This window comes from Theropithecus gelada, unplaced genomic scaffold, assembly GCF_003255815.1.
Source record: "Theropithecus gelada isolate Dixy unplaced genomic scaffold, Tgel_1.0 HiC_scaffold_15871, whole genome shotgun sequence".
NCBI classification, from domain to species: Eukaryota; Metazoa; Chordata; class Mammalia; order Primates; family Cercopithecidae; genus Theropithecus; species Theropithecus gelada.
In genome coordinates this window covers 50,403-76,195 of record NW_020257627.1, presented here as the reverse complement: position 1 = coordinate 76,195, position 25,793 = coordinate 50,403, and the positions used below count along the sequence as shown (strand labels likewise).

Here is a 25,793-nt window from a genome sequence, read left to right as displayed (position 1 = left end):
TTAAATGATGACCCTATGCCCACTCCAAGCAACTGTATTTACCTTAGCCATGACTTCTGGATCTGGTTCTTCCACAGGGTCAGCCCATTCAACTGTAACTACATTTCCCCACACTTTTACTTTTCCACTCATCAGCCGGCGTCTGGCTTGTGCTGCTGACTTGTGATCCTCATATTCAAGGAAGCAGAACCCCCGATTCTTCTTTTTGTCATCGGGTTGATGATAGAGAATAACGTCCACCAAACCCTCTGTTAAACCAACAGCCAGATATATAAGCCAAAAGCATCCACCACACATCTAGCGATTAGGCAGACCTAAATCCGCTTGACGATGAGCAAAAAATAAGTGACGCAGCCTCAAAATGAGTCACTAACTTTGTAGACAATTAGTAGACAATTAAATCAACATAATCAGATATGGGGTTTGGGACAGTATTTGATGTTCCTTTTTAATTTTAGGGGTTCTTAAGGTATAGCCATATACAACAAATCTAACTACTGTATTCTGACATTTAACATGCTACAATATTTTAGAGCGTTTGATATAACATGACTATAAAAGCACTAACAAGGATCTTAAAAACAAAACGATTAACATAAACCCAAGAGAACTAACTTTTGACAACTAATCATGGCCAAGCTAACTTAAAAGTTACTATCTTTAACCAAGAATGGAAGTGATCACTAAATATTAGTGTTCCTCTGGTCTTAGTCCTTTGCCCTTATCTTTCCATATGTGTTCTTTCTGAATAATGTCAGCTAGCCCTATTTTTAAATGTTATCTATACCCTTACAAATGCTTAGATTTTTTTCCTAGCCCAGACTTCTCTAAGCTCTAGATGTGCCTATGTTCTTACCTGATGTATCCTCTTTGATGTCTTAGAATCGCAAATTTAACATGTCCAAAACTGAACCACCATGGCCAAAATCTGCCTTCCCTAGACTTCCTATCTAATAAACAGTGCCATCCACCTGGTTCTGAAGCCAGAAATTGGTTAGACATTCTTGATTTCTTCCTTTACTTCATCTCTCCTAACCAATTCCAAACTCATTTACTTCTTTCTATCTCCACTGCTATTACGCTAGTCTAATCCTCTATCTGTACTAGTATGACAGCTTCAACTAATGTATCAGCTTCCACTCATGCCCCTTCTCTCCAAGTCCCTATCCACACAGCAGTAGGAATAATATCCCATAAACATGAAACAGGTGTTATTTCCTGCTTAAAACTTTTAAATGCCTTTTCATTATATATACAATAAAAACCCAACTCCTTACATGGCCTACAGAAGCCCTGCCTACTTCATTTCATACAATTATATTCCTAATTCTACCTTTTAATAACACTAGTCTCCTCAGTTACTGTAATATACTGACTTCTTTCTTGCCTTGGAACCTTGGCATGTGTTGCTGCCTTGGAATGCACTTCCTTTTGCTTTTTGTATGCTACATCTTCTTCATCCTTCAGGTGCTGGCTGACATGTCATCTTATCAGAAAAGTCTTCCAGAACCATCCAAACAGGGATAGTAGCTATTCTTTAACTAAATATCCTATATTTCCTGCTTCAGTGTCTTATTACAATGTCTAAATATTCCTTTAATTTTTATTATTTATATTCTTGGTCTTATCTCCTTTCCCAGCATATAGGATCTATGAAAGCAGAGAATATGTCTCTTAGCCACCAATGTATCCCAGGCACATAGCACAATGCCAGCACTTAACAGTAACTTTAATAAACACCTGCTGAAAGAATGAATAAATGATCATGAAGCCAGAAGGAGATATAGATAATAAAGTGATGAGGTCAAAGAATTGTGCCAACAGGGGTATATGACAACACAATATAGTGGATGGTGGCAGTGGTTACAAAGTGAGACGCTAGAAATTAAGAGTTTAAAGTGCACAGAATTTCTGGTGCCTAGATCCAGAATGTAATCTGGATACAGTGGAGCTGAAGTAAAGGACTAAAGATGAGGTAATCATAGAAATAGGTAGGAGTCTAAAGCCCTGGATGGTTCACCAATGTAGATGTTAAAGGTACTAGAAATAAGTTAATTTAGGGCAGAAGAGGAAGATAGTGAGCCAGAAGCAATCTTTAGATTAATGAAAGGCTGAAACCAGAAGAGCAATGATTGACAGCTTCAACAAAAGGGAAAGCATTTGTCTGAATGATAAAAATGTAAAGGAATAGTAGTTTTTACAAGGGGAGGCAGTGGTCTAACGCAGTGTTTTTAAATCATAGGTAGTATTAGATCACAACTGGTATTTTAAAAAATGAAATAGAATAAGAAGTATCAAAATAAATCATGTATAATAAATAAAAGTACAGTTTTGTTAAATTGTTTCAGTTATATATAAATGTGTACAGAACTACGATATAAAATCTACTTCTCAATCAATTCCATGGATTTAGAATTGGATATTTTAAAAAATCTGATCGGCCAGGCACAGTGGCTCACGCCTGTAATCCTGACACTTTGGGAGGCCAAGGCAAGCGGATCACCAAAGGTTGGGAGTTCGAGACCAGCCTGACCAACATGGAGAAACCCTATCTCTACTAAAAATACAAAATTAGCCGGGCGTGGTGGTGCATGCCTGTAGTCCCAGCTACCTGGAAGCCTGAGGCAGGAGAATTGCTTGAACCAAGGAGGCTTGCAGTGAGCCAAGATAGCACCATTGCACTCCAGCCTAGGCAATAAGAGCAAAACTCCGTCTCAAAAAACAAACAAATAAACAAAATATCTGATCTAGACAAGGCAACAGGGAGGGAGTAAAAACTTTCATTCTCTTGGTCCTAAAATACACTAACTGTCAAGGGGGAAAAAAGCATTCACTTGAAGGCTATAGAGCAAAAGCTCCAGCAAAAGCCAAGGTTCAATTAAGACAAAGAAGTGAAGGGGACATTCCAAGAAATGAAGGATATAAGGGAATTTGTTTAAATCCAAACCACTATAAAGCAGAAAGGAAGCAATTTAGACACCGAAGACCTGAATTCTTAATTTAATACATACAACCCCTCAGTTTTTGTGAGCACTTATAAGTAGTATAACACATTTCGCAAAAGTAATTTCTAAATACATTTTTGTTTTACCTGTGACTTTACTGAATTCTTCCAAAATGTTTTCTTTAGTCTTATTCTTCGGAATGGATCCAACAAAAAGTCTGTTGTTTGCCACAGAAATGCACACTCCAAGGTGTTTACCAGGGCGAATTTCATAGCTGTCACACTGCAATGAAGAAAAGAACCAGAGACCCCAAAACCACCCCAAACTCAGGACAACTGATCTTAATCTAAAAAAATTCAACAATTTAAGGCCAAATGCTCCCTGCTTCATCAACTCACCAAGCTCCCTCATGCTTTCCATAATATGAATGTATACTTTAAACTTGTCACAGTCTCTTGTTTTAGTTTGGTTTTGTTAACCTTCACTACTCTTCCATGTAAAAATGACTCACTTTATTGTTTAAAGTATCTTATTTCATATTTTAATTTTATCTATCTGAAAATGTTTTCCCACAGATTTTTCAGAAAAAAATACCTGAGACTGATCATTCAGGGTCCTTGGAAATGTAAATTGGATTAGAAAAATTTCAAATTCTACAGAAGTCACAGAATTCTAAATATATAGTTTTAAATTGTCTACCAAACACAATATTTTCAAAAAGTGTTTTATTTAAATCACTACAGTAGATTTTCTTGACAAATTTTAGCCTTTTTTTTAAATTTTAAGACTGAGTCTCGCTCTGTCGTCCAGGCTAGAGGGCAGTAGCACAATCTTTGCTCACTGCAACCTCCACCTCCCGGGTTAAAGTGATTCTCCTGCCTCAGCCTCCCAAGTAGCTGGGACTACAGGCGTGCGCCACCACGCCCAGCTAATTTTTGTATTTTTAGTAGAGATGGGGTTTCACCATGTTGGCCAGGCTGATCTTGACTCCTGACCTCAGGTGATCCCACCTGTCTCGGCATCCCAAAGTGCTGGGATTACAGGCGTGAGCCACCACATCTGGCCAATTTTAGCTTCTTATACTTTAATATTATTTAACTATTAGTTTACTAAGAGATATGAGTAATAAAAAGAAAATCATATGTTGCCAAAAATGAAAACTTAATATTAAATAAACAAGTTTGAAGGAAAAATCCATAATAAAAACTAAAATCTGGGTCAAGCTACGAGTGGAACTGATTCAGACACCAGTAATGAAACCAAAAGCCTTGATGATGAAACAGGCTGATCATCTAGAAAGGCTAGAACCAGACTTAGTGAGGCCCTCAGATGTCAGGCAAGAGTATGCCAAAAAAAAAATGACATTGTTATTTTAAGATACTGAGATAGCTGTGTCTTAAATACAGCAGGAGTGAAGATACATTTGATTTGCAGAACTTTGTTACTACTACTACTGGTCTGAAATGAGCACCAAGTGGTTAAAGGCTCTAAAGAAAGGAAATTAATCTGAGACTGGCTATAAATAGGAGGAGGAGAGAGAAAGATTAAAGACAGAGAAGACTCAAGGGCCAAGAAACATAAAGAAAGAACAAAAATACACTTAGAAAATATGAAATAAATCATATGAATAGGCTGTAATAAAAATAAAACAGATTCACAACTATTTCCTGAATGGAATCCTAAAAGTCACTGTCATCCACTATTACATTCCCCACAGCCCATTCCAGCCTTCATTATACTGTAAGAATCCTAAAGTTTAACATCAAGAATTGATATCCTTTTGCCTAAAACCAAAAAACAGAAATCCATAAGCCAAATACTCATATGAAACTTCTGATGTTAATCAATCTAATAGATAACTTCTTAAATCAATGGGAAACTTTCTATAAAACATTACTTCTTGGGTATTTTTCAGTTCTTTTTTAGTTTTATAGTCAGAAAAAAAGCAAAAGTCACATACCAACTTGGTCAGTACAGAAATATTCAAAGCAACAACTGAAGGAATCAAAATAATGTTAACTACAAACATTTTTGAATTAAAGTTTATTTCCTCAAATAGTGACTTGCTAGACAGTGGATAATTATCACATACCAGTTTCACGGCTTCCTGTGCAGCTTCCTTTCCACAGAAGGTGATAAATGCATACCCTCTATTCTGACCAGACAGTGGATCCATCATAAGACGCAGATCCCAAATGGGTCCAGCCTTCTCAAAAAGGGGCACCAACTCATCCTCATATAAATCTCTTGGTATTTTGCCTACAAACACCTGAAATAAAACCCCCTTATTAGAATCCAACATCAGCATTTGATTTTAGAGTCATAAAGCCTACTGTCTTTTTTTTTTTTTTTAAAGATGCGGGCAGAAGAGGATGGTTAAGAAAGAACGGAAACAATCTGAAACTTACAGTTGACTTGCAGAGCTAATCCTAATTTTTATTATAATGACCTTAGGGTTATCAAAGAACAACAGTCTCTTGAAAAATGGAAACTAATAAGAGTGTAAAATCTGTATTAACTCTAATTTTTAAATTTTTATAACTTGACTTGTTCTCATAAAAACAGAATAAAGGAGGTTGGATGCAGCGGCTCACGCCTGTAATCCAAGCACTTTAAGAGGCCGAGGAAGGTGGATCACTTGAGTCCAGGAGTTCAAAACCAGCCTGGGCAACATGGTGAAACCCCATTTCTACAATTTAAAATAAAAAAATTAATTTATAAATTAAAAATAAATAAAAATAAAATAATTGAATAAAAGATTGACATAGCCCTCAAGTTATCTCAACTCTAAAATCTTTACTACTTAAAAAGCAACCTCAGTATTTTTCAGAAACTCCAGTGCTTCAATCTATTCCTTTCTCTATCCAGATATTAAATATTAAATTTTAAGGTATGAAAAACATCTCTTCACCATTTGAAGAATTTCTGATCTTCAATTACAAATTATATAGGATTAAATTATAATATACAACAACAAATTAAAAAGTATATAGTCAAAAATCCTCATTTGATACCAGATTATAATTTTCTTCAAGTTCCTCCAATGTAAGCAACATTAAAAATGTTTTATGTTGCCTGGGTGTGGTGGCTCACGCCTGTAATCCCAGCACTCTGGAGGCTGAGGTGGGCGGATCATGAGGTCAGGAGATCGAGACCATCCTGGCTAACACGGTGAAACCCTGTCTCTACTAAAAATACAAAACATTAGCTGGGCGAGGTGGCGGGCGCCTGTAGTCCCAGCTACTCGGGAGGCTGAGGCAGGAGAATGGCGTGAACCCGAGAGGCGGAGCTTGCAGTGAGCCGAGATCGTGTCACTGCACTCCAGCCTGGGCAACAGAGGGAGACTCCATCTCAAAAAAATAAAATAAATAAAATTTTTAAAAAAGTTTTATGTTAAAACATTTGTAATCCACAAAGTCTGAATGAGTAAAATTAGTATTTGCATGACAAGTTTTCTAGTGAAACTCATCTACATCACCATTTCACAGTCTGAAAAATAGCTGGAATAATAGGTAAATAATAAAGTAGTAACAGCAATCCAATCCAAAATATGCCGACATTATTATGGACATTAAGTTTCTGAAGTTAAGCTCTACAACAGATGTACTATCTAGAGATAATCCTTTCCAAAATAATCAAGACTCACTTTCACTGCTATCTGGTAAAACTTAAGGAATTCTTTTGACTCCTTAGCATGATTCTCACACAATAGTTATTGCAATTCTTCTACCTCCTTAAGGTCCCCAATCCTCATTCACTAAACCTCATCCTAAGGATATCACCTGAGAAAGTCATTGGTTTCTTCATATTCTTACCTCTCACTATGTCTACTTTCACTTCTATCACACCTCAGAGAAAGATCTACCTCCTTTCTAAGGTTAACTCCTTAACCCCAATAAATAAGCCCATTTCTTCTTACCACTTTCTGGAAACAACTGCGAACCGTTATTCCTTCAACTCTCATATTTTGCTCAGTACCATCCTTCCCTTCCCACTGGTTCCCTCCTGTCTCCAAACAATCCAAAAACAAAATACAACAACACACCCCTCACTTTAGCTTGTATTGTATTTATTTCCTTTCACTGATAAAGGTTTGGCTTGTTTTTGAGACTGGGTCTCACCTTGTTGCCCAGGCTGCAGCATAGTGGCATGATCATGGCTCACTACAGCCTCATACTCCCAGACTCAAGTAATCGTCCCACCTCAGCCTCTCAAGTAGCGGGGACAACGGGCTCTTGCCATTATGCCCAGCTAATATCTGGAGGTGGGGGTTGGGGGTAAGAGAGGCTCTCGCTATGATGCCCAGGGTGGTCTCGAACTCCTGGGCTCAAGTGATCTTCCTGTTTTGGCCCTCCAAAGTGCTGGGATTACAGGCATGAGCCACTGCACCTGGCCTGTTTTGAACACAACCATCTGTACGTTTTTTTTTCACTCACACAGTTATTATTTTCAACACATCTACTACACGCTTAATACCGTGAAGCCAAAGAGAAGTATAAATAAGACATCTATGGCATCGTGACAATTAGGGATACAAGATACTGTTATATGTGATTTAAGTGATGTCCCTGCAGAACCATCTTTCTAACAAAAACATACTCGGAAGAGTACACGGCATCTATGTTCTCTTTAACCCTCTATAATGGGCTTCTTCCTCTAACTCGAACTGTGTACCCAGATGTCACTAATAAACTTCTAATAACCAAATTCAAAAGTCTTTTTCCGGGCCAGGCACAGTGGCTTATGCCTGTAATCCCAGCACTTTGGGCGGAATACCTGAGGTCAGGAGTTCAAGACCAGCCTGGCCAACATGGTAAAACCCCATCTCTACTAAAAATACAAAAATTGGGCAGGCATGGTGGCAGGCGCCTGTAATCCCAGCTACTTGGGAGGCTGAGGCAGAAGAATTGCTTGAACCTGGGAGGCGGAGATTGCAGCGAGCTGAGATCATGCCACTGCGCTCCAGCCGGGGCGACAAGAGTGAAACTGTCTCAGGAAAAAAAAAAAAAAAGGTCTTTTCCCCCTCAGTTCTCATCATCCTTGCCTTCTCTACAAGTATTAACACTGGTGATGCAACCGCCACCATCAAAACTTTTCTTCCCTTAAGTATTCAGAATACTTTACCAACCTCATTTTTGTACCTTGAAATCTATGATGAAGACATGTTTGTAACAAATGATTTTTTCTAAAAATCAAAACGATTAAAACCCAGCCTTGTCAACTGGCTCCTCTGATTGCCCCCATCTACCTTTAGAAGACTATAATTTCTGTTTCTCTCCCCTCATAGCCCCCACCTCCAAGTGACTGAGGAACTACTTCTATAAACAGACATCTCAGATGTTTTCAATTCCTCCCATTATCACCCATATCCAATTAATCTTTTATTATTATTATACTTTATTATTATTATTATACTTTAAGTTCTAGGGTACATGTACACAATGTGCAGGTTCATTACATATGCATACATGTGCCATGTTGGTGTGCTGCACCCATTAATTCATCATTTACCTTAGGTATATCTCCTAATGCTATCCCTCCCCCCTCCCCCACCCCACAACAGGTCCCGGTGTGTGATGTTCCCCTTCCTGTGTCCAAGTGTTCTCATTGTTCAATTCCCACCTATGAGTGAGAACATACGGTGTTTGGTTTTTTGTCCTTGTGATAGTTTGCTGAGAATGATGGTTTCCAGCTTCATCCATGTCCCTACAAAGGACATGAACTCGTCCTTTTTTATGGCTGCATAGTATTCCATGGTATATACGTGCCACCATTTTCTTAATCCAGTCTATCATTGACGGGCATTTGGGTTGGTTCTAAGTCTTTGCTATTGTGAATAGTGCCGCAATAAACATACGTGTGCATGTGTCTTTATAGCAGCATGATTTATAATCTTTTGGGCATATACCCAGTAATGGGATAGCTGGGTCAAATGGTATTTCTAGTAAAAATATGGAATGTTCCATGAATTTGCATGTCATCCTTGCGCAGGGGCCTGCTATCTTCCTGTATCGTTCCAATTTTAGCATATGTGCTGCCGAAGCGAGCACCCAATTAATCTTTAAAGTACCTGCTTGAAGCTGCTCCATGTAAATGTCTAGCCTATACAAACACATGGCTCCCGCCCTACTCAGAACTTGTATAATACAAATCTTTCATGAGACAAGGAATTAGACATACCTTGGACTCATGTGCCATATATTTTTCTAGATTTTAGAAATATAGTGACTACCACAGACAAGGTCTAGGCATTAATGAAGTTTATATTCTACTGAGAGAGACAGACAAAAATAAAAAAAGTAAACAATATGGGTCATGCATGGTGCTCATGTGTGCAATCCTAGCACTTTGGGAGGTCGAGGTGGGCAGATCACTTGAAGTCAGGAGTTTGAGACCAGCCTGGCAAATACGGTGACACCCTGTCTGTAACTAAAAATTCAAAAATTAGCCAGGTATGGTGGCACAAGCCTGTAATCCCAGCTACTCGGGAGGCTAAGGCAGAAGAATCACTTGAACCAGGGAGGTGGAGGTTGCAGTGAGTGGAGATCACGCCATGGCACTCCAGCCTAGGCAACAGAGTGAAACTCTGTCTTAAATAAATAAATACATAGTGATTATATGATTTTAAGAGGTATTAAATGTTAAGAAGAATGAAAAAACAGGAAGAGGGGATAAATGATGGGGCTGTGTTTTCACCAGGAGGGCTTCCCTACAGGGGTAAATTTGAGCTGAGATCTAAGAGAAAATTAAGTAAAAATCTGAGGAAGGTGAGGGGGCACTGTCTCATGCACTTTGGGAGGCCAAGGCAGAAGTATCACTTGAGGCCCGCCAGGAGTTCTAGACTAGCCTGAGAAACAGAGCAAGACTCTGTTTCAAAAAAAAAAAAAAGAAAAGAAAAAAGAAATCTGAAGAAAGAGCATTCCAAGTTGAGGGAACAAGTACAAAAGGCTGTGAGATGTGAGACGGGAGTACACTCAACATATCTGAAGAACAGCACACAGGCCAGTGGCCAGAATAAAAGTGACAGTGGGTGGAAAACAGAGAACGGGGCCAGAGTAAGTTAAACCATGGTTAGGCATTTCTGCTCCCAGATGTGTTGGGAAGCCATCAGAGAGTTTAATGCAGAAAAATGACTGGGTATGACTTATGTTCTAAAAGATACACTTCAGCGACTGGGTAGAAAATGGATTGTGTGGAGAAACAGGCTGACCAGTCAGGTGAACAGGGCAATCTGGGAAAGAGATGAAAGTGGCTTGGTATAGTAGGGTGATAGCTATGCAGGTGATAAGAATGTGAGCAACAGTGAGTTTTCAGTTATATGCGATTCAAATCTACATTTTAGTTACCTTGAGCAAGTTTTGTTCTTGTTGTTGTTGTTGTTTTTGAGATGCCATCTCGCTTTGTCGCCCAGGCTGTAGTGCAGTGGCGCCATCTCAGCTCACTGCAACCTCTGCCTCCCGAATTCAAGCAATTCTCCTGTGTCGGCTTCCTGAGTAGCCGAGATTACAGGCATGTGCCACCAAGCCTGGCTAATTTTTGTATTTTTAGTAGAGATGGGGTTTCACCATGTTGGCCAGGCTGGTCTCGAACTCCTGACCTCAAGTGATCTGCCAGCCTCAGCCTCCCAAAGTTTCGGGATTACAGGCATGAGTCACGGCACCTGGCCAAGTTTCTTAAGCAATGAGTCTCAACTTCCTCATGTGGGCTGGGCATGGTGACTCACACTTGTAAACTCAACGCTCAAGGAGGCCAAGGCAGGAGGATTCCTTGAGCCCAGGAGTTTGAGACCAGCCTGAGCAACAAAGCAAGACCCTGCCTCTATAAAAAATTTTAAAAATTGGCTCAGTGTGGTGCCATGTACCTGTAGTCCCAGTTACTTGGGAAGCTTAGGCACGAGGTTCCCCTAAGCCCAGGAGTTTGAGGTTGCAGTGAGCTACGATTGTGCCACTGTACTCCAGCCTGGGCAAGAGTGAGACCTTCTTTTTATAAATAAATAAACATAGAACAAACATCAACAAATCTGTGGCCAATAAAGTCCCCAATACTATAGTCATGTGAGTCTGTGAAGAAACAGACCACGAATTGAAAACACTAGTTTATCTAAGAAACAGGAATATCTTCATTTCAAGATCAATTTAACTTAGGACCTAAAAAGAATTTAAAAGGCTAAAGTTTTCAAAAACTAATTCAGCACTGTTCCTTTTAAAGTTTGTTTTTTTTTTTTTTTTGAGACAGAGTCTCGCTCTGTCGCCCAGGCTGGAGTGCAGTGGCCGGATCTCAGCTCACTGCAAGCTCCGCCTCCTGGGTTTACGCCATTCTCCTGCCTCAGCCTCCCGAGTAGCTGGGACTACAGGCGCCCGCCACCTCGCCCGGCTAGTTTTTTATATTTTTTTAGTAGAGACGGGGTTTCACCGGGTTAGCCAGGATGGTCTCGATCTCCTGACCTCGTGATCCGCCCATCTCGGCCTCCCAAAGTGCTGGGATTACAGGCTTGAGCCACCGCGCCCGGCCTTCTTTTAAAGTTTTTAAGCTCAATTTTTAATTAACTAAAATGAAATAGGAATACTTTCCTTTTATTAACTTTTTAGTCCTGAGTCATTCTGGATCCATGTGAGCCCTTTCAGAGCAAGCACTCAGTCATCTGCAGGTAACCCTCCTCCCTTTTCGGAACCAACAGAATCTAGTGAATACCATAATAACACTTCTTTCTTCACTCATCAGCCATGAAGACCCAGAAAAAGTTTTAGCTGTCTACAATTTATCCATCAAGTACTTCAACAGTAATAAAGGAAGTAACCAAGTCATCCAACAGTCTTTTCTTTTTTTGAGACAAGGTACTTGCTCTGTCACCCAGGCTGGAGTACAGCGGCGCAATAACAGCTCACCGTAGTCTTGACCTCCAGACTCAACTGATCTTTTCAACTCAGCCTCCCAAGTAGCTGAGGCCACAGTTGTGCGCATGCCGCCAGGCCCGGCTAATTTTTTATTTTTTTATAGAGACGGGGTCTCCCTATGTTAGCCAGGTTGGTCTCAAACACCTGAGTTCAAATGATTCTCCTGCCTCAAGCCTCCTGAAATGCTAGGATTACAAGCATGAGCCACCACACCCAGTCAACAGAGTCTTTTGGTTATCAATTAGGATTCTTACATTATCTAGCTCCTACTTACATTTGCTATCTTGCAAATGTATCAGTTTCTCACACATAATAAAATTCAGCTGCCACAAAGTCATATACTTTAGGTCTCTGTTAAATACACTGGGGTTCTTCACCACCATGAATAAGCCAAAGAATAAGATCTCAATCTACCATTTCTTTTCATTACTCTGCAAAACATCAGTGGTACACTCTGCAAACAGATAAGAATTTATTATATACAGTCATGACCTCCATGAATCCTGCTTATATTAATGGAAACAAATAAAAACAGAACTTGGCCAGGCGAGGTGGCTCACCTCTGTAATCTCAGCACTTTGGGAGGCTGAGGCGGGTAGATCGTGAGATCAAGAGTCTGAGACCAGACTGGCCAACATGGTGAAACCCCATCTCTACTAAAAATACAAAAATTAGCTGGGCATGGTGGTGTGCACTTGTAGTCCCAGCTACTTGGGAGGCTGAGGCAAGAGGATCTCTTGAACCTGGGAGGCGGAGGTGGCAGTCAATGATCGTGCCACTGCACCCCAGACTAGGCGACAGAGTGAGACTCCATCTCAAAAAAACAAAAACAAAAACAGAACTTGCTTCCCAAAGCAGCTTAACAATACTAGCTGAAGAATACAAAAATACTACAACTAAAAAATATATTTCAAAATTACTATCTATCATCCTTGTACATTTCTCATCTCAGAACAATACTTAGCAACAATGTCTGTTAATGAATGCTCATCTAATGGGTTAACTTACAGATTTTATCCAAAAATGAGATATCACAATCCTCTCATAATTTTAATACTGCACAGTCTCAGGCACTGACCTTAACTTCAACCTCCTCAATCAAGACCTAAAAAGGTTTAATGATGACTGGAAGAAAATATAAAAGAACAAAAACCAAACCTCACATCAAAAATCACAACAATTAAAACCAATTTATTACATCTACTAGCAACACATTAAAAACCTATTTTTCTTGAATTTTCAAAACTGTCAACAAATACTTGCACAATCTCATGAAATCTAACTGAGAGAAATCTGAAACTTTACACTACGATTTTGCTGAAAGTAATTGCTTGACAAGAGTGGTTTTAGGCTAGTGATCTCATATAGGGATTTTGCTGGAATCATATCTGCTGTATATAACATTTAACATACAGAAGAATGCATCTTTCTCCTAAAGGAACAATGCAATCTGAGAGAATATATATGTGTTTTACAATTAACATATCAACTATTTGTTTCAAATTGGTTATCTCCAAGTTTATTAGGCCAGGCATGGTGACTCACGCCTGTAATGCCAGCACTTCGAGAGACCAAGGTGGGAAGATCACTTGAGCCCATGAGTTGGAGACCAGCTGGGCAACATAGGGAGACTCCGTCTCTACAAAAAATTAAAAAATAAAATAGCTGGGCTTCACTTTGGGAGGCCGAGGCAAGAGGATCACCTGATGTCAGGAGTTCGAGACCAGCCTGACCAACATGGAGAAACCTCTCCTCTACTAAAAATACTAAAAATACAAAATTAGCCAGGTGTGGTGGCGGATGCCTGTAATCCCAGCTACTGAGGCTGAGGTAGGAGAATCGCTTGAACCCGGAAGGCAGAGGTTGCAGTAAGCTGAGATTGCACCATTACACTCCAGCCTGGGCAACAAGAGCAAAACACAAAATAGCTGGGCTTGGTGGCATGATTCTGTAGTCACAGCCACTGGGGAGGCTGAGGCAAGAAGGCTGCTTGAATCAGGAGGAGTTTGAGGCTGCAGTGCGCTATGATCATACTACTGCACTCCAGCCTGGGTGACAGACCATTTCTAAAAAAAAAAAAAGGTCACTCGTATAACAGGTTACTTTTCAGCACATAGTTTTCTCCATTTGAAGGATTAGCAGGAGTTCGTAACCAGCCTGGCCAACTTGGCGCAACCCCGTCTCTACTAAAAATAGAAAAATTAGCCGGGCATGGTGGCGGGCGCCTGTAGTCCCAGCTACTCGGGAGGTTAAGACAGGAGAATCGCTTGAACCTGAGAGGCAGAGGTTGCAGTGAGCTGAGATCGCACCATTGTACTCCAGCCTGGGCAACAAGAGTGAAACTCCGACTTGAAAGAAAAAAAAAGAAAGAAAAAGAGTAAAAGGAAAAGGAAGGAAGGGAGGGAGGGAGGAAGGGAGGGAAGAAGGAAGGAAGGAAAGAAGGGAGGAAGGGAGGGAGGGAGGGATTAGAATAGGCTAGCAATAAGGCAAATGGAAAAACCTTTATGAAGACACAGATGGAGGAAGAGTTGCTTCTTTGTTCAAGTATGGACTAACATACTCAATCTTTTATCTGATTCCACATTCTTCCCTTGTGCAATCCATGCCCATCAATAATATCTTTATGTAAATACTATGTCCCTTCTGAGCGATAGGTCAGGCAAGGGAGAGAACAAGCACAGTTCTAAATTATTGATATTAAAAAAAAAAAACTTGGCCGGGCGCAGTGGCTCATGCCTCTAATCCCAGCACTTTGGGAGGTACAGGCAGGTGGATCACCTGAGGTCATGAGTTCAAGACCAACCTGACCAACATCGTGAAATCCTGTCTTTAGTAAATACAAAAAATTAGCCAGGTATGGTGGTGCAGGCCCGTAATCCCAGCTACTTGGGAAGCTGACACAGGAGAATCGCTTGAACCTGGGAGGTGGAGGTTGCAGTCAGCCGAGATTGCAACACTGCACTCCAGCCTGGGCAACAAGAGCAAAAATTCCGTCTCAAAAAAACAAAAAACAAACAAACAAAAAGAAAACAGAAACAAAAAAACCTGGTTGGGCACTGTGGCTCATGCCTGTAATCCCAGCACTTCAGGAAGTCAAGGCGGGAGGACTGCCTGTGTCCAGCAGTTCAAGACCGGCCTGGGCAACATAGTGAGACCTAGTCTCTACAAAAACAAAAACAATCCCCAAAAAGCAAAAACCAAAATAAAGCAGCCGGGTGTGGAGGCTCACGCCTGTAATCCCAGCACTTTGGAAGGCCAAGGTGGGTAGATAACTTGAGGTCAGGAGTTCAAGACCAGCCTGACCAAAATGGTGAAACTCCGTTTCTACTAAAAATACAAAATTAGCCAGGTGTGGTGGCAGGCACCTGTAATCCCAGCTACTTGGGAGGCTGAGGCAGGAGAATCACTTGAACACAGGAGGCGGAGGTTGCAGTGAGCCGAGACTGCATCACTGCACTCCAGCCTGGGCAACAGGAGCGAAACTCCATCTCAGGGGCGGGAAAAAAATACAGAATAAAGCAATTGTGTCTTCCAAATAACTTTACTCCAAGTATCTAAAATGGTGTGTTGCTAGTAGCATGGTTTTAGCAACCTGTTCCAAGAACTCTGTATTATATTCCTATATAAAGTATTTGGGTATCTACCAGTCACAAGATTATCTATCCTCATGATGGCAGCAAAATACACATGGATATCTAAAAAATAACAACAGCTAAACTTTGAAATGGATCAAGAATTTTCCCCCATCTGTATAGTATCTGCATAGTAGATAAAACACTTTCCAAACTGGAAAGATCTTAGTAAACAGCTAAAGAACACTTACCTCCGTTCCAATTCCAGGTTGCACGCCAGAGTACACACTGTCTGGTGGAGGACCACCATACTTCCTCTGTCCTGTGGTTACATCCAGAGTATAACCAGTTCTCTCAAGCAAGGCCTAGAGATAATTATACATCTCTTTATACTTGAATACTAAATCTAACACACAAGCATCAGTATATTAATCTTTTCCAAAAAGTACTCCAACTTCCTAGGAGATATATTTTTATGGTTAGGTAAAACAAAGTCAAAATTCACACTGGTTCCCCACACGTTTCTACTGGTGAGTCTTTTCAAATAAAATGTTCTCTATCCTTAAAAAAATAATTAAGCATTAAGTCTTACCTCCATGCAGCTTCTCTCATTTACTATTACTCTCACATCCATTTCTTCCTACTGTCTTTCTTTTTCTTTTTCTTTTTTTTTTTGGGGGGGATGGAGTCTTGCTCTGTTGCCCAGGCTGGAGTGCAGTGGCATCGTCTCGGCTCACTGCAACCTCTGCCTCCTGGGTCTAAGCAATTCTCCTGTCTCAGCCTCCCAAATAGCTGGGATTACAGGCATGTACCACCATGCCCAGCCAATTTTTGTATTTTTAGTAGAGATGGGGTTTCAACATGTTGGCCAGGCTGGTCAGGTACTCCTGGCCTCAAGTGATCCACCTGTCTTGGCCTCCCAAAGTGCTAGGATTACGGGCATGAGCCACTGTGCCCAGCCCCCACTGTCTTTCTAGTGTACCTTTTTTTTTTTTTTTGAGACAGAGTCTTGTTCTGTCATCCAGGCAGGAGTGCAGTGGCGTGATCTCGGTTCACTGCAAGCTCCGCCTCCCGGGTTCATGCCATTCTCCTGCCTCAGCCTCCCAAGTAGCTAGGATTACAGGCACGGGCCACCACACCTGGTTAATTTTTTGCATTTTCAGTAGAGACGGGGTTTCACCATGTTAATCAGGATGGTCTCGATCTCCTGACTTCGTGATTCGCCCACCTCAGCCTCCCAAAGTGCTGAGATTACAGGAGTGAGCCACTGCGCCCGGCCAGGTTTTTAAAATCACACATTGTCAGAACGGCAAGAGACTTTAGATATCATCAAGTTCGGTGAACACTTAAGATTCCACAGGGATGCATACCTTCAGCGTTCCATTCTTCTACCTTTGACTGAAACAGAGCCATAAATGTAATGTAAAACAGGGGTCTCCCCACCCCTGGGCCACAGACCCATACTGGTCCGTGGCCTATTAGGAACCAGGCTGCATAGCAGGAGGTGAGTAGTGGACAAGTGAGAACAAAGCTTCATCTGTATTTACAGCCGCTCCTCACCCTCCCTATTGCTGGCATTACTGCCTGAGCTGTGAGCTCCGCCTCCTGTCAGATCAGCAACCACGTCAGATTCTCATAGGAGCATGAACCCTATTGTGAACTGCGCATACAAGGGATCTAGGTTGCATGCTCCTCATGAGAATCTAATGCCTGAAGATCTGTCACTACGTCCCAGTATGCCCAAATGGGACCATCTAGTTGCAGGAAAACAAGCTCAGGGATCCCACTAATTCTACACTATGGTGAGTTGTATGATTATTTCATTACATATTACAATGTAATAGTAACAGAAATAACTTCAACACCAAATAACTATTTCTAATCAAAAAGTCTATCACAGGCCAGGCATGGTGGCTCACACCTGTAATCCCAGCACTTTGGGAGGGTGAGGTGGGCAGATCCCCCAAGGTCAGGAGTTCAAGACCAGCCTAGCTAACACAGTGAAACCCCCGACTCTACCAAAAAATAAAAAAAAAAAAAATCAGCTGGGTGTGGTGGCGCACACCTGTAGTCCCAGCTACTCAGGAGGCTGAGGCAGGAGAATCGCTTGAACCCAGGAGACGGAGGTTGAAGTGAGCTGAAATGGTGCTACTGCACTCCAGCCTGGGCCACAGAGCGAGACTCTGTCTCAAAAAAAAAAAAGTATATCACTACAGCAAGACATGAACATCCATCCATTTAACTAACGAATTAAGTTCACTGGTCTTTCATTAAAAGCTGTATATATACCTTTCAAAGCTGTTTATCTAAGTAATAAAATGGTAATAATAATAACAGTTCACTGTTACATAGTTCTTGCTATATTCCAGGCATTATTCTAAGTGCTTTATAATATGTTAATTCATTTACTCCTTATAATAACTCTGTGAGGTAGTCACTATTACCATTCCCATTTTACAAATAAATAAACCGAGGTAACTGAAAATTCAAAAGGAGGAAAGCGGTTGTAACACCTTTTTATCAAGAGAAAAGAAACAGGCCGGGCGCGGTGGCTCAAGCCTGTAATCCCAGCACTTTGGGAGGCCGAGACGGGCGGATCACGAGGTCAGGAGATTAAGACCATCCTGGCTGGCTAACACGGTGAAACCCCGTCTCTACTAAAAAATACAAAAAACTAGCCGGGCGAGGTGGCGGGCGTCTGTAGTCCCAGCTACTCGGGAGGCTGAGGCAGGAGAATGGCGTGAACCCAGGAGACGGAGCTTGCAGTGAGCTGAGATCCGGCCACTGCACTCCAGCCTGGGCGACAGAGCAAGACTCCGTCTCAAAAAAAAAAAAAAGAAAAAAAGAAAAGAAACAAAGTGGCTGGAAAATAACTGAACCAAGAGACATTACTGGATCAATCCAAGAAACTACCAGCAGAAGCATCAATAAATACACGTCATTCATCACCACAAAACAGGGAATGAGGAAGAGTATGAAGTAGGGCTTTTCATTAAACATGCAATTGAGTGCTGACCCCCAAAATTATCCTTCTTATGTAATTCCTCTAAATTATTTCACTTCTAAACACCAGTTTTAAAAAGTGAACCTTTCAGCCGGTCGTGGTGGCTCACGTCTGTAATCCCAGCACTTTGAAAGGCCGAGGTGGGCGAATCACAAAGTCAGGAGATAGAGACCAATCTGGCCAACATAGTGAAACCCTGTCTCTCCTAAAAATACAAAAAATTAGCCGGGTGTGGTGGTGCATGCCTGTAATCCCACTACTCGGGAGGCTGAGGCAGGAGAATGGTGTGAACCCGGGAGGTAGAGCTTGCAGTGAGCCAAGACTGCGCTACTGCACTCTAGCCTGGGCGACACAGCAAGACTCCGTCTCAGAAAAAAAAAAAAAAAAAAGTGAAACTTTCTAGGAAACATGGAAAGAAGCATTTGACCTCATCATTAAATGCAATTTCATTACAACTACCCAAGTCAAGTTTTACCTTGATCTTTGCTTCATCAGGTCCCTTTGTGGACTCTTGCACCTTGCTCCCCTGTTTCTCTCTCTGCCTGTAGGTCTTCATAACTCCACATAAAAATGCACTTTTGTTCTAGAACAGACAAGTAATTTAATAAAAAGAATCACCAAAAATCTTTGAAGGATCAGATATATAATTAAATATAAATTTCAGAAAACCAGGATTTTAACAAAATATTCACTGATTCATTCAACAAGTATTTGCTGAGTGGTTACTTAGTGCCAGAGACTGGAGCAGACAGCAGTAAGGCAGTATAGGGAGCTTACCTTCTACCCTGGGAAAATACAGTCTTTCCATTTGTTATGTGACTGCATCTAGACTGTCTTTGCCAGATGTCTGAAACTATTCCTCCCACCTACATTCTCCCCCAAGGTAACAAAACAGGATCAAATAACCCCCAAATGTTAAAAAGCTGAGTAACATGTAAAAACCTATAGTAACAACCATCAAAACTTGGCTTTAATTTTAAGTTTTTAAAATAACTCACTGCACAAGGGGGTGGGAGGAAACTTTTGCTTTATACTTGTGCTTCTGAAACTCTGCTACAAGCAGATCTTTTTTTCCTTTAAACTAATTTTTTAAAAGAAGAGGTAGTCACAAACAAAAAACACCACTTCTCCACAGGAAAAAAAAGTAATAGTAAAATAATTTCAGATCACTAATTGTTCAAAGACATTTCTGAGTAATGACCTTACCTGAACATGTGATAAGTCACTTTCCTTGAACTGCTGTAGTACAGACAGAGCTCCTTCTTCATTAAATTCCCTGAGAGCATCAATTGCTCTTTCATCAAGATCGACATAAGCTACCAATCCTAAAAATTAAATTGAAAAGGGGTAACGTTATTCCAACAAAAGGGGTAATCTAAGCTCTACTGATGTTTAATCAAGAATTGGTATATTCAATATGATCACTAACAAACTATATTTTCATTTAACTATATGCATATATGCAGCTATCCAAATACTACATAGAAAGGTCCAGTACAAATATGAAAATAAAGATAAAATGTCAACAACCAAAAACATGAATTTCAATCTCCATATCCACAAACCGTCCCCACCAAATCCTAATATCCATTTCCCACTCCCCCAAAGGTACAAGTCTTGAAGGTTAAACCTGACATACATACTGTATTACAGATTATGTATTAATATAACAAATTTTGGTTTATATTAGAGTGATAAGAATACACTGTATTTTCCAAGGATAAACCTTCAGATTACAGACGGTTACAGTTGATGCTAACCACATAAGAGGTGGAGGAAAATGTGAAAACAAATTTTACCAAGTAATTCTTTCCACTCTCCAAAAAGTGTCAAAAGACTTTCTCTCCTGAACACCAAAGATAAACTGAAAAGCATTTGTTTATCTGAGCATCCACTTTGCTGCAGTCAGAATGCGGAAAGGCATAATTTTAAACTTCTACAAATGCAAGTGCAGCTTGATTAATCAATTCTGAAAGTCATACTTTAAGGCATTCTTTGTTTTTCTGAAGTGATAAGCTGAGATTTAAAAGATGCTGTGGCATTCACACTGACTGTCAAGAATGACAATCTTTTTCAAATGGTAATAAAGACTTTATGGACTTACAAGTAAACTCGACAGAAAATACATACACTGCATTTCATATATGTAGTATATTCAACTGCACACAGAACATCTACTAAGTTTAAAATATAATTTCTTAAGTCTGTTAAGTTTATGTCATATTTATATATATGGAATATATTTCAGAATTGATCCAATGTAAAAATGGAAGTATTTCGTAGAATAAAACCCCCAAGTTCATATGAACATGAAAAGTGACTCCATTTTGATAAAGCCAAAAAGAACTTTATTCCATATAGTAAATTTTAAATAAATGTAATGCCACTTCCAAAGTTACTTTTTTAAAAAGTTGCCATGATTTGTTTCAAAAGCTCAAAATGAGCATGTGTAAATAACTGGAGTTGCCTTACTTGAATATTCCATACCACCACCCAAAGCCACAACTCAGGACACCCATCAATCCATTTTGTCAAACCAAGCCTACGACCAACCATCAGCCTCTTACCGATAACAAAACACTCTACAGGAGAGCATCTCTAAGCAGATCACTGCCAATTCTCTATGGCAGAATGTCACAGAAAGTTCCTGAGGACTGATTTTCAAATAAGACCATGACCCAGGAGTCATTTTTATAAGTCATTTTAATGTCTAAAATTAAACTAAGCTTCCCAGATTTAAAAATTTTTTAAGGACAAAAAAAAAAAAAAAACCAGCTATTTGTTACTACTGTACTTAAGACACATTTGTGAGTGAGACAATTCAATTCTCTCTCAGAATCTGAATAGGCACACACAACACAGAGGAAGAAAGTTTCCATCTATGTCCCCAGAGGAGGAGGACACATTTATTTATGAACAACGCTCCCTAAGGGTAAATATTTCTCTCCCTCTTTAAAACTTCAAACCACTTACAACCAACCATATAAAGATGTTCAAATTTGCTTAAGCACTTAACCATGGCACTTCTGGATTTAAAAAAAAAAAAAAAAAAAAAGCAGCTGTTACAAACCAAACACTTCCAAATTATGGAGAGATGTGGATTTCTATTAGAAACTAGACAAGCCACAAACTCTCAAGGAGTCTGACATTTATTATGGTTTCAGACGATACAGTCTAACTATCATCTTATTATGCCACCTAATCAGACCTAAGCTGATTTAACAATCACTTTAAGAAGCTAAAAGTAGAAAAGTAAAAGCAAAATGATGACTGATTTCGATTAAGAAAAAAATGTAAAATTTGGTATGCAGAAACATACATTTTAATGGGTGGTAAATCTAAGACAAATTGATGTGCTGTTCTGAAACAACTAAGACTGCATATTCAACACTAAGAAGGCTTCAAAATAATGAAATAAGGAGTATCAAAGTCAAACCCAATATGCCTTCAATGAAGGGAAAGTAACAAACATTCAGCTCTACAGATCAGAAACAATAAGTATTATTTAACCTTAAAAATCTATAAAATTCAAAGTGGTTTGCCCTCACTTTCATAACCAGTCAGAAACAAGAAATGCATATTATACCTGTCTGAAATATTTCATCAAGTCTTTCTGCCACCTTCTGTGGGAGGCCTGCCTCTATCAGTGTCTTGTAGTGTTCTGTGTGAGTTACACTGGAAGTATCCATTGGTTCTTCCTCTTCTTTTAACTGTACCGCATTACCATTCACCTGATTAGCCATTTTATTATGCTGCTGGAAAAAATTCAGGAGCTATATTACATTAAGCCAGAAATAACTAGTTTGTAGGACAATGCATGATTTATCTAAACTAATTTGTATACATGCTGCTAATAACCTCTATCAAAATAATAATTTATTCCTCCTGTGATGTATCTGACCTAAATTGGCAATAATAATCCTGTGAAACCATAGAAAATGTACATGGAAGCATTAGATCTTTAAGGAACTTCATGTACACCGGGTAAAATAAAGGCTTTAATTTACTGAAGGTAGAACTGCTGATTAACAAAAGCAGCTGTTGTGTCCTGGTAAAAAGATCAAAATCACTACAAAATCCTAAAAGCCCCTCAGCTCTCAGGTCTTACACAGTTTTAAAAAGTTTTGGTTTAAAAACAGAATGAACACCCACAGACCACTTAATCAAGATTTAAGGACTTTCAAATTTTCCTGGCTCTGCTTCAAATACAGTATCAGTGTGAAATAAGTGCCCTGTTTTCTCTAGTTCAACATGGTGGTGGTTTGGGTTTTCTCCACCTAACTTAACACAAAATGAAAACCAAAAAAAAAAAACCAACTTGACATTAATTTTTGTTCTAAGATTAATTCGCTATTCCCATTCACAGATTTAAAAGAAAAAATGACCAAGTTTAAAAGCGAAACAATTGTTTTAAGTCCACATAAAACACTAAGTGAGCTATAGTTCAGGTTGCTTTAAAAAAAAAAAAAAAGTACATGTTGAAATTTTCATATCACTAAAATAAAGATGTAAAAACATACTGAAGAATAGACAACTTCTTCCAAATATTTCAAAAAATGTTACCTAATTAGGCTAAACTTCAGCCAGATTTCTCAGATTAACCTACCAAAAATAATTTTGTACATTCAGTAGGTAATGCTGAAATGGACTGATTCCCTGAAGAGAGAGAGTAAATAATAAACCATACAAGGCCAGTCTGTATACTGCCTCAAAAGACAGGGAATTAAAGTGCATTTGTCTGTGGTGAAATCATAATGTGATGAAGATAATAGGCAGCAGAACAAGACATTGCAACACATACTAAATAAAAGACATAAAGGTAGATCTCAAGAAAAAGCCTACTTTTCTTGATGAAACTCAAGATACCTAGTCATCTATAAAGAAAATACAAGTCTCCTACAAAGTACTAAGACACACAAGATAACCACACTTCCAGACAGCTTATCGAACATTGTGCAAATGCACCAGGTGCACTCTTCTGGCTTAAAACAATTTCTTTTCATTTCAAAGTCCACTGATACTTAGTCGAAGTTGATGAAAGAGGGAGGAAGACCAAGAGGGGAAGGAGGTAATAGTACAGAGTAGGAAGAAGAAAGGAAAATGCAAAGGGTTACTCTGGAAATGAGATAACATGACTCCTCACAATTACAAAACACTATTAAGACTCGATAGCCCTTAATAGACGCAGACTGTGGTTAAATTCTGGGTGGATGTTTCTCAAGGCAAGCTTCAAATTCTGATGAACTAGCAAAAACGGAAACATTCGAAACTGTCACACTTTTGATCAAGAAACTGTATTGTGTGAGATGAATACGTTTACTGATTAACACAACCTATTTCTATAAAGATGCATCCTAAACCCAAAATCTCCTTACGAACATATAGTTCTGTTTTCCCATGCTCCCCCATCCCCACATACTACCTTAAGATCATCAGAACTCAAAAGTTCTCAGTATCACAAGACCCTTACAGCATTGCACCTAGGAATACTATTAGTCACAGAAAAGAGGCAAATTTTTAACAGAAAAGTTCAATGAACATCTGTTAAGGTGGTGTTTTTAAGTATGTGTAAAGCAAAAAGACAAGTTGTGTATTAAGCACAAGACAGAAATATTTATGCCTACCATATCATTGCAAAGGCTCTACAAGTTGATATTGAAATTGGTTAAATTTTTCCAAAAAAGTTTGTAAATTTTAACAAAAAAACCGTAAAATAATTAGATTCCAGAAAATAAAACTTTCGGATCAAGAAAAGCCCTCTCTCTTCAAGCCAAATACAAAGTGCTCATTTTAAAAAGACTTTTTATGTCATATGAGACCATTTGAAACTCATGTCAATTCAACACAATGCCACACAGCCAAACCATATTTCTGGATGCAGCAAATATACTAACGTGACGGGAGTCATTTGATCTAAACATTTTTGCAAAAAAAGGAGACATTTTTAAAGATTTAAAAGGGCTGCTGGGAAATTCGGGATGTCAGCACTAACGCCTCCCTGACTTTTTCTGAACCTCCCTGTGCAAATTCTTCATATTAAGAGACGGGCTTTAAAAGAACCAACGAAATGAGACTAACGGTTATCTCATGGCTTAGCAGTGTCGAGCTCTCATCCTACGACTGACTCATGAGACATCAATTCAGCCACTTGAGGACTGCAAAAATCTCAAACAGGTAGTGTCAAAGGACTGAACCTTCCAAGAAGCCCTGGGCTTTTTAAAAATTTTGGCAATACGGTTACTACCGTATAAGAAAAAGGATCGCCTTTCCAATTTGGTGCGCCTCTGACAGTCTCAGAATTATCCATTTCAGGCGCCGCTTGGAGCCTAAGTTCCACGGCCTCTAGTAGTCATTTTTTCCTTCAAATCTCAGCCCGCGGCATGCAGAATGTGGGAGGGGAGGGAGGCTTCCCACACAAATCGGCCTTTTGGTTTCTGCTCACACAAAACTTTTCTTCTGGCTCAGATAACCCTGGGATTTGCACCCCGCCTTCCGCCCCCACCCCCACCCCCTCAGGCCGGTCCGGATCATCAGCACATCCCACTCGGGCTAGGCCGGCCGCGGCGGGAGCGAAGCGGCTCCGGCGGGGACAAGCGGCAGGGCCGCGGGCGCCTCAGGCCCTTCGCGGGGTCCGGCCGCATGGAGCAGCGGGCGGAGGCGGGAAAAGCACGGCCGGCCCCGGCAGGCCGCGCGGAGAGCGCCCGGCGGGCCGGACCGCGGGCTGGAGGGGCGGGGGGAGGAAGAGCAAGGGCGAGAGGCGTCTCGGCCGGGCTAGGCCCACAGCCGCGCGGCCGGACTAGACCAAAGCCGCCCCCAGCCCGTCCCCACCCCCACCCCGGGGCTTCGGAGCGCAAACGAAACGGGACCAGGCGCGGAGCCCTGGCTGAGTTGGGTTGGATCGGGGCTCCCGGCCCCTCCCCCCACGGGCCGGCGCGAGACTCACCAGGGCAGAGCGGGGGCCGGCGGCCGGGCCCGTGAGAATCAGCGCGAGGCGCTTTGAAAACGACTAGAAATGGCGCGCGCGCCACCCCCTCCCCCCCCTCATGGACAGAGACGCGATCCCGGCAGCACGCGGGGTTTCCCGGAACTGCTTCCAGGGACTCCGAGCTGCGGGGCAATCGCTTGGCGAGGCGGCTTGACAGGCAGCTCAGGTGACCAATAGTATCGAGGCAAAACGGACCACGCCGGACGACTCGAGAGCCAATCGATGAAGCTGTCGGTTGAACCAATGAGGGTGCTCAGCGCCGCTGGCTGGGGCGCCTCCGAGGCGGGGGCAGGCACACAAAGGGGTCTGTGGTGGAAGCCCTTGGTGGCGGCGACGCTTGGGGGCACCGGGTCCTGGGTGGACGAGGCTCCTCCTTCTTCGTCTGCCGCCGAT

General features: G+C 40.8%; 1 protein-coding gene and 1 non-coding gene across 2 annotated transcripts; both read right to left on the bottom strand.

The window, feature by feature from the left end:
* LOC112617051 (heterogeneous nuclear ribonucleoprotein R-like) lies at nucleotides 1–25,793 on the bottom strand. The gene is made up of 8 exons (XM_025373783.1): nucleotides 25,359–25,793; nucleotides 22,002–22,170; nucleotides 19,622–19,740; nucleotides 18,891–18,998; nucleotides 15,663–15,776; nucleotides 5,038–5,214; nucleotides 3,092–3,227; nucleotides 1–248 (listed from the first exon to the last, which is right to left on the bottom strand). Exons 2-8 carry the CDS (start codon nucleotides 22,156–22,158, stop codon nucleotides 1–3), a joined length of 1,059 nt encoding a protein of 352 aa, XP_025229568.1. The 5' UTR covers nucleotides 22,159–22,170; nucleotides 25,359–25,793.
* LOC112617055 lies at nucleotides 8,892–8,995 on the bottom strand. The gene has a single exon (XR_003117838.1). It is a non-coding gene; the product is annotated as a U6 spliceosomal RNA (small nuclear RNA).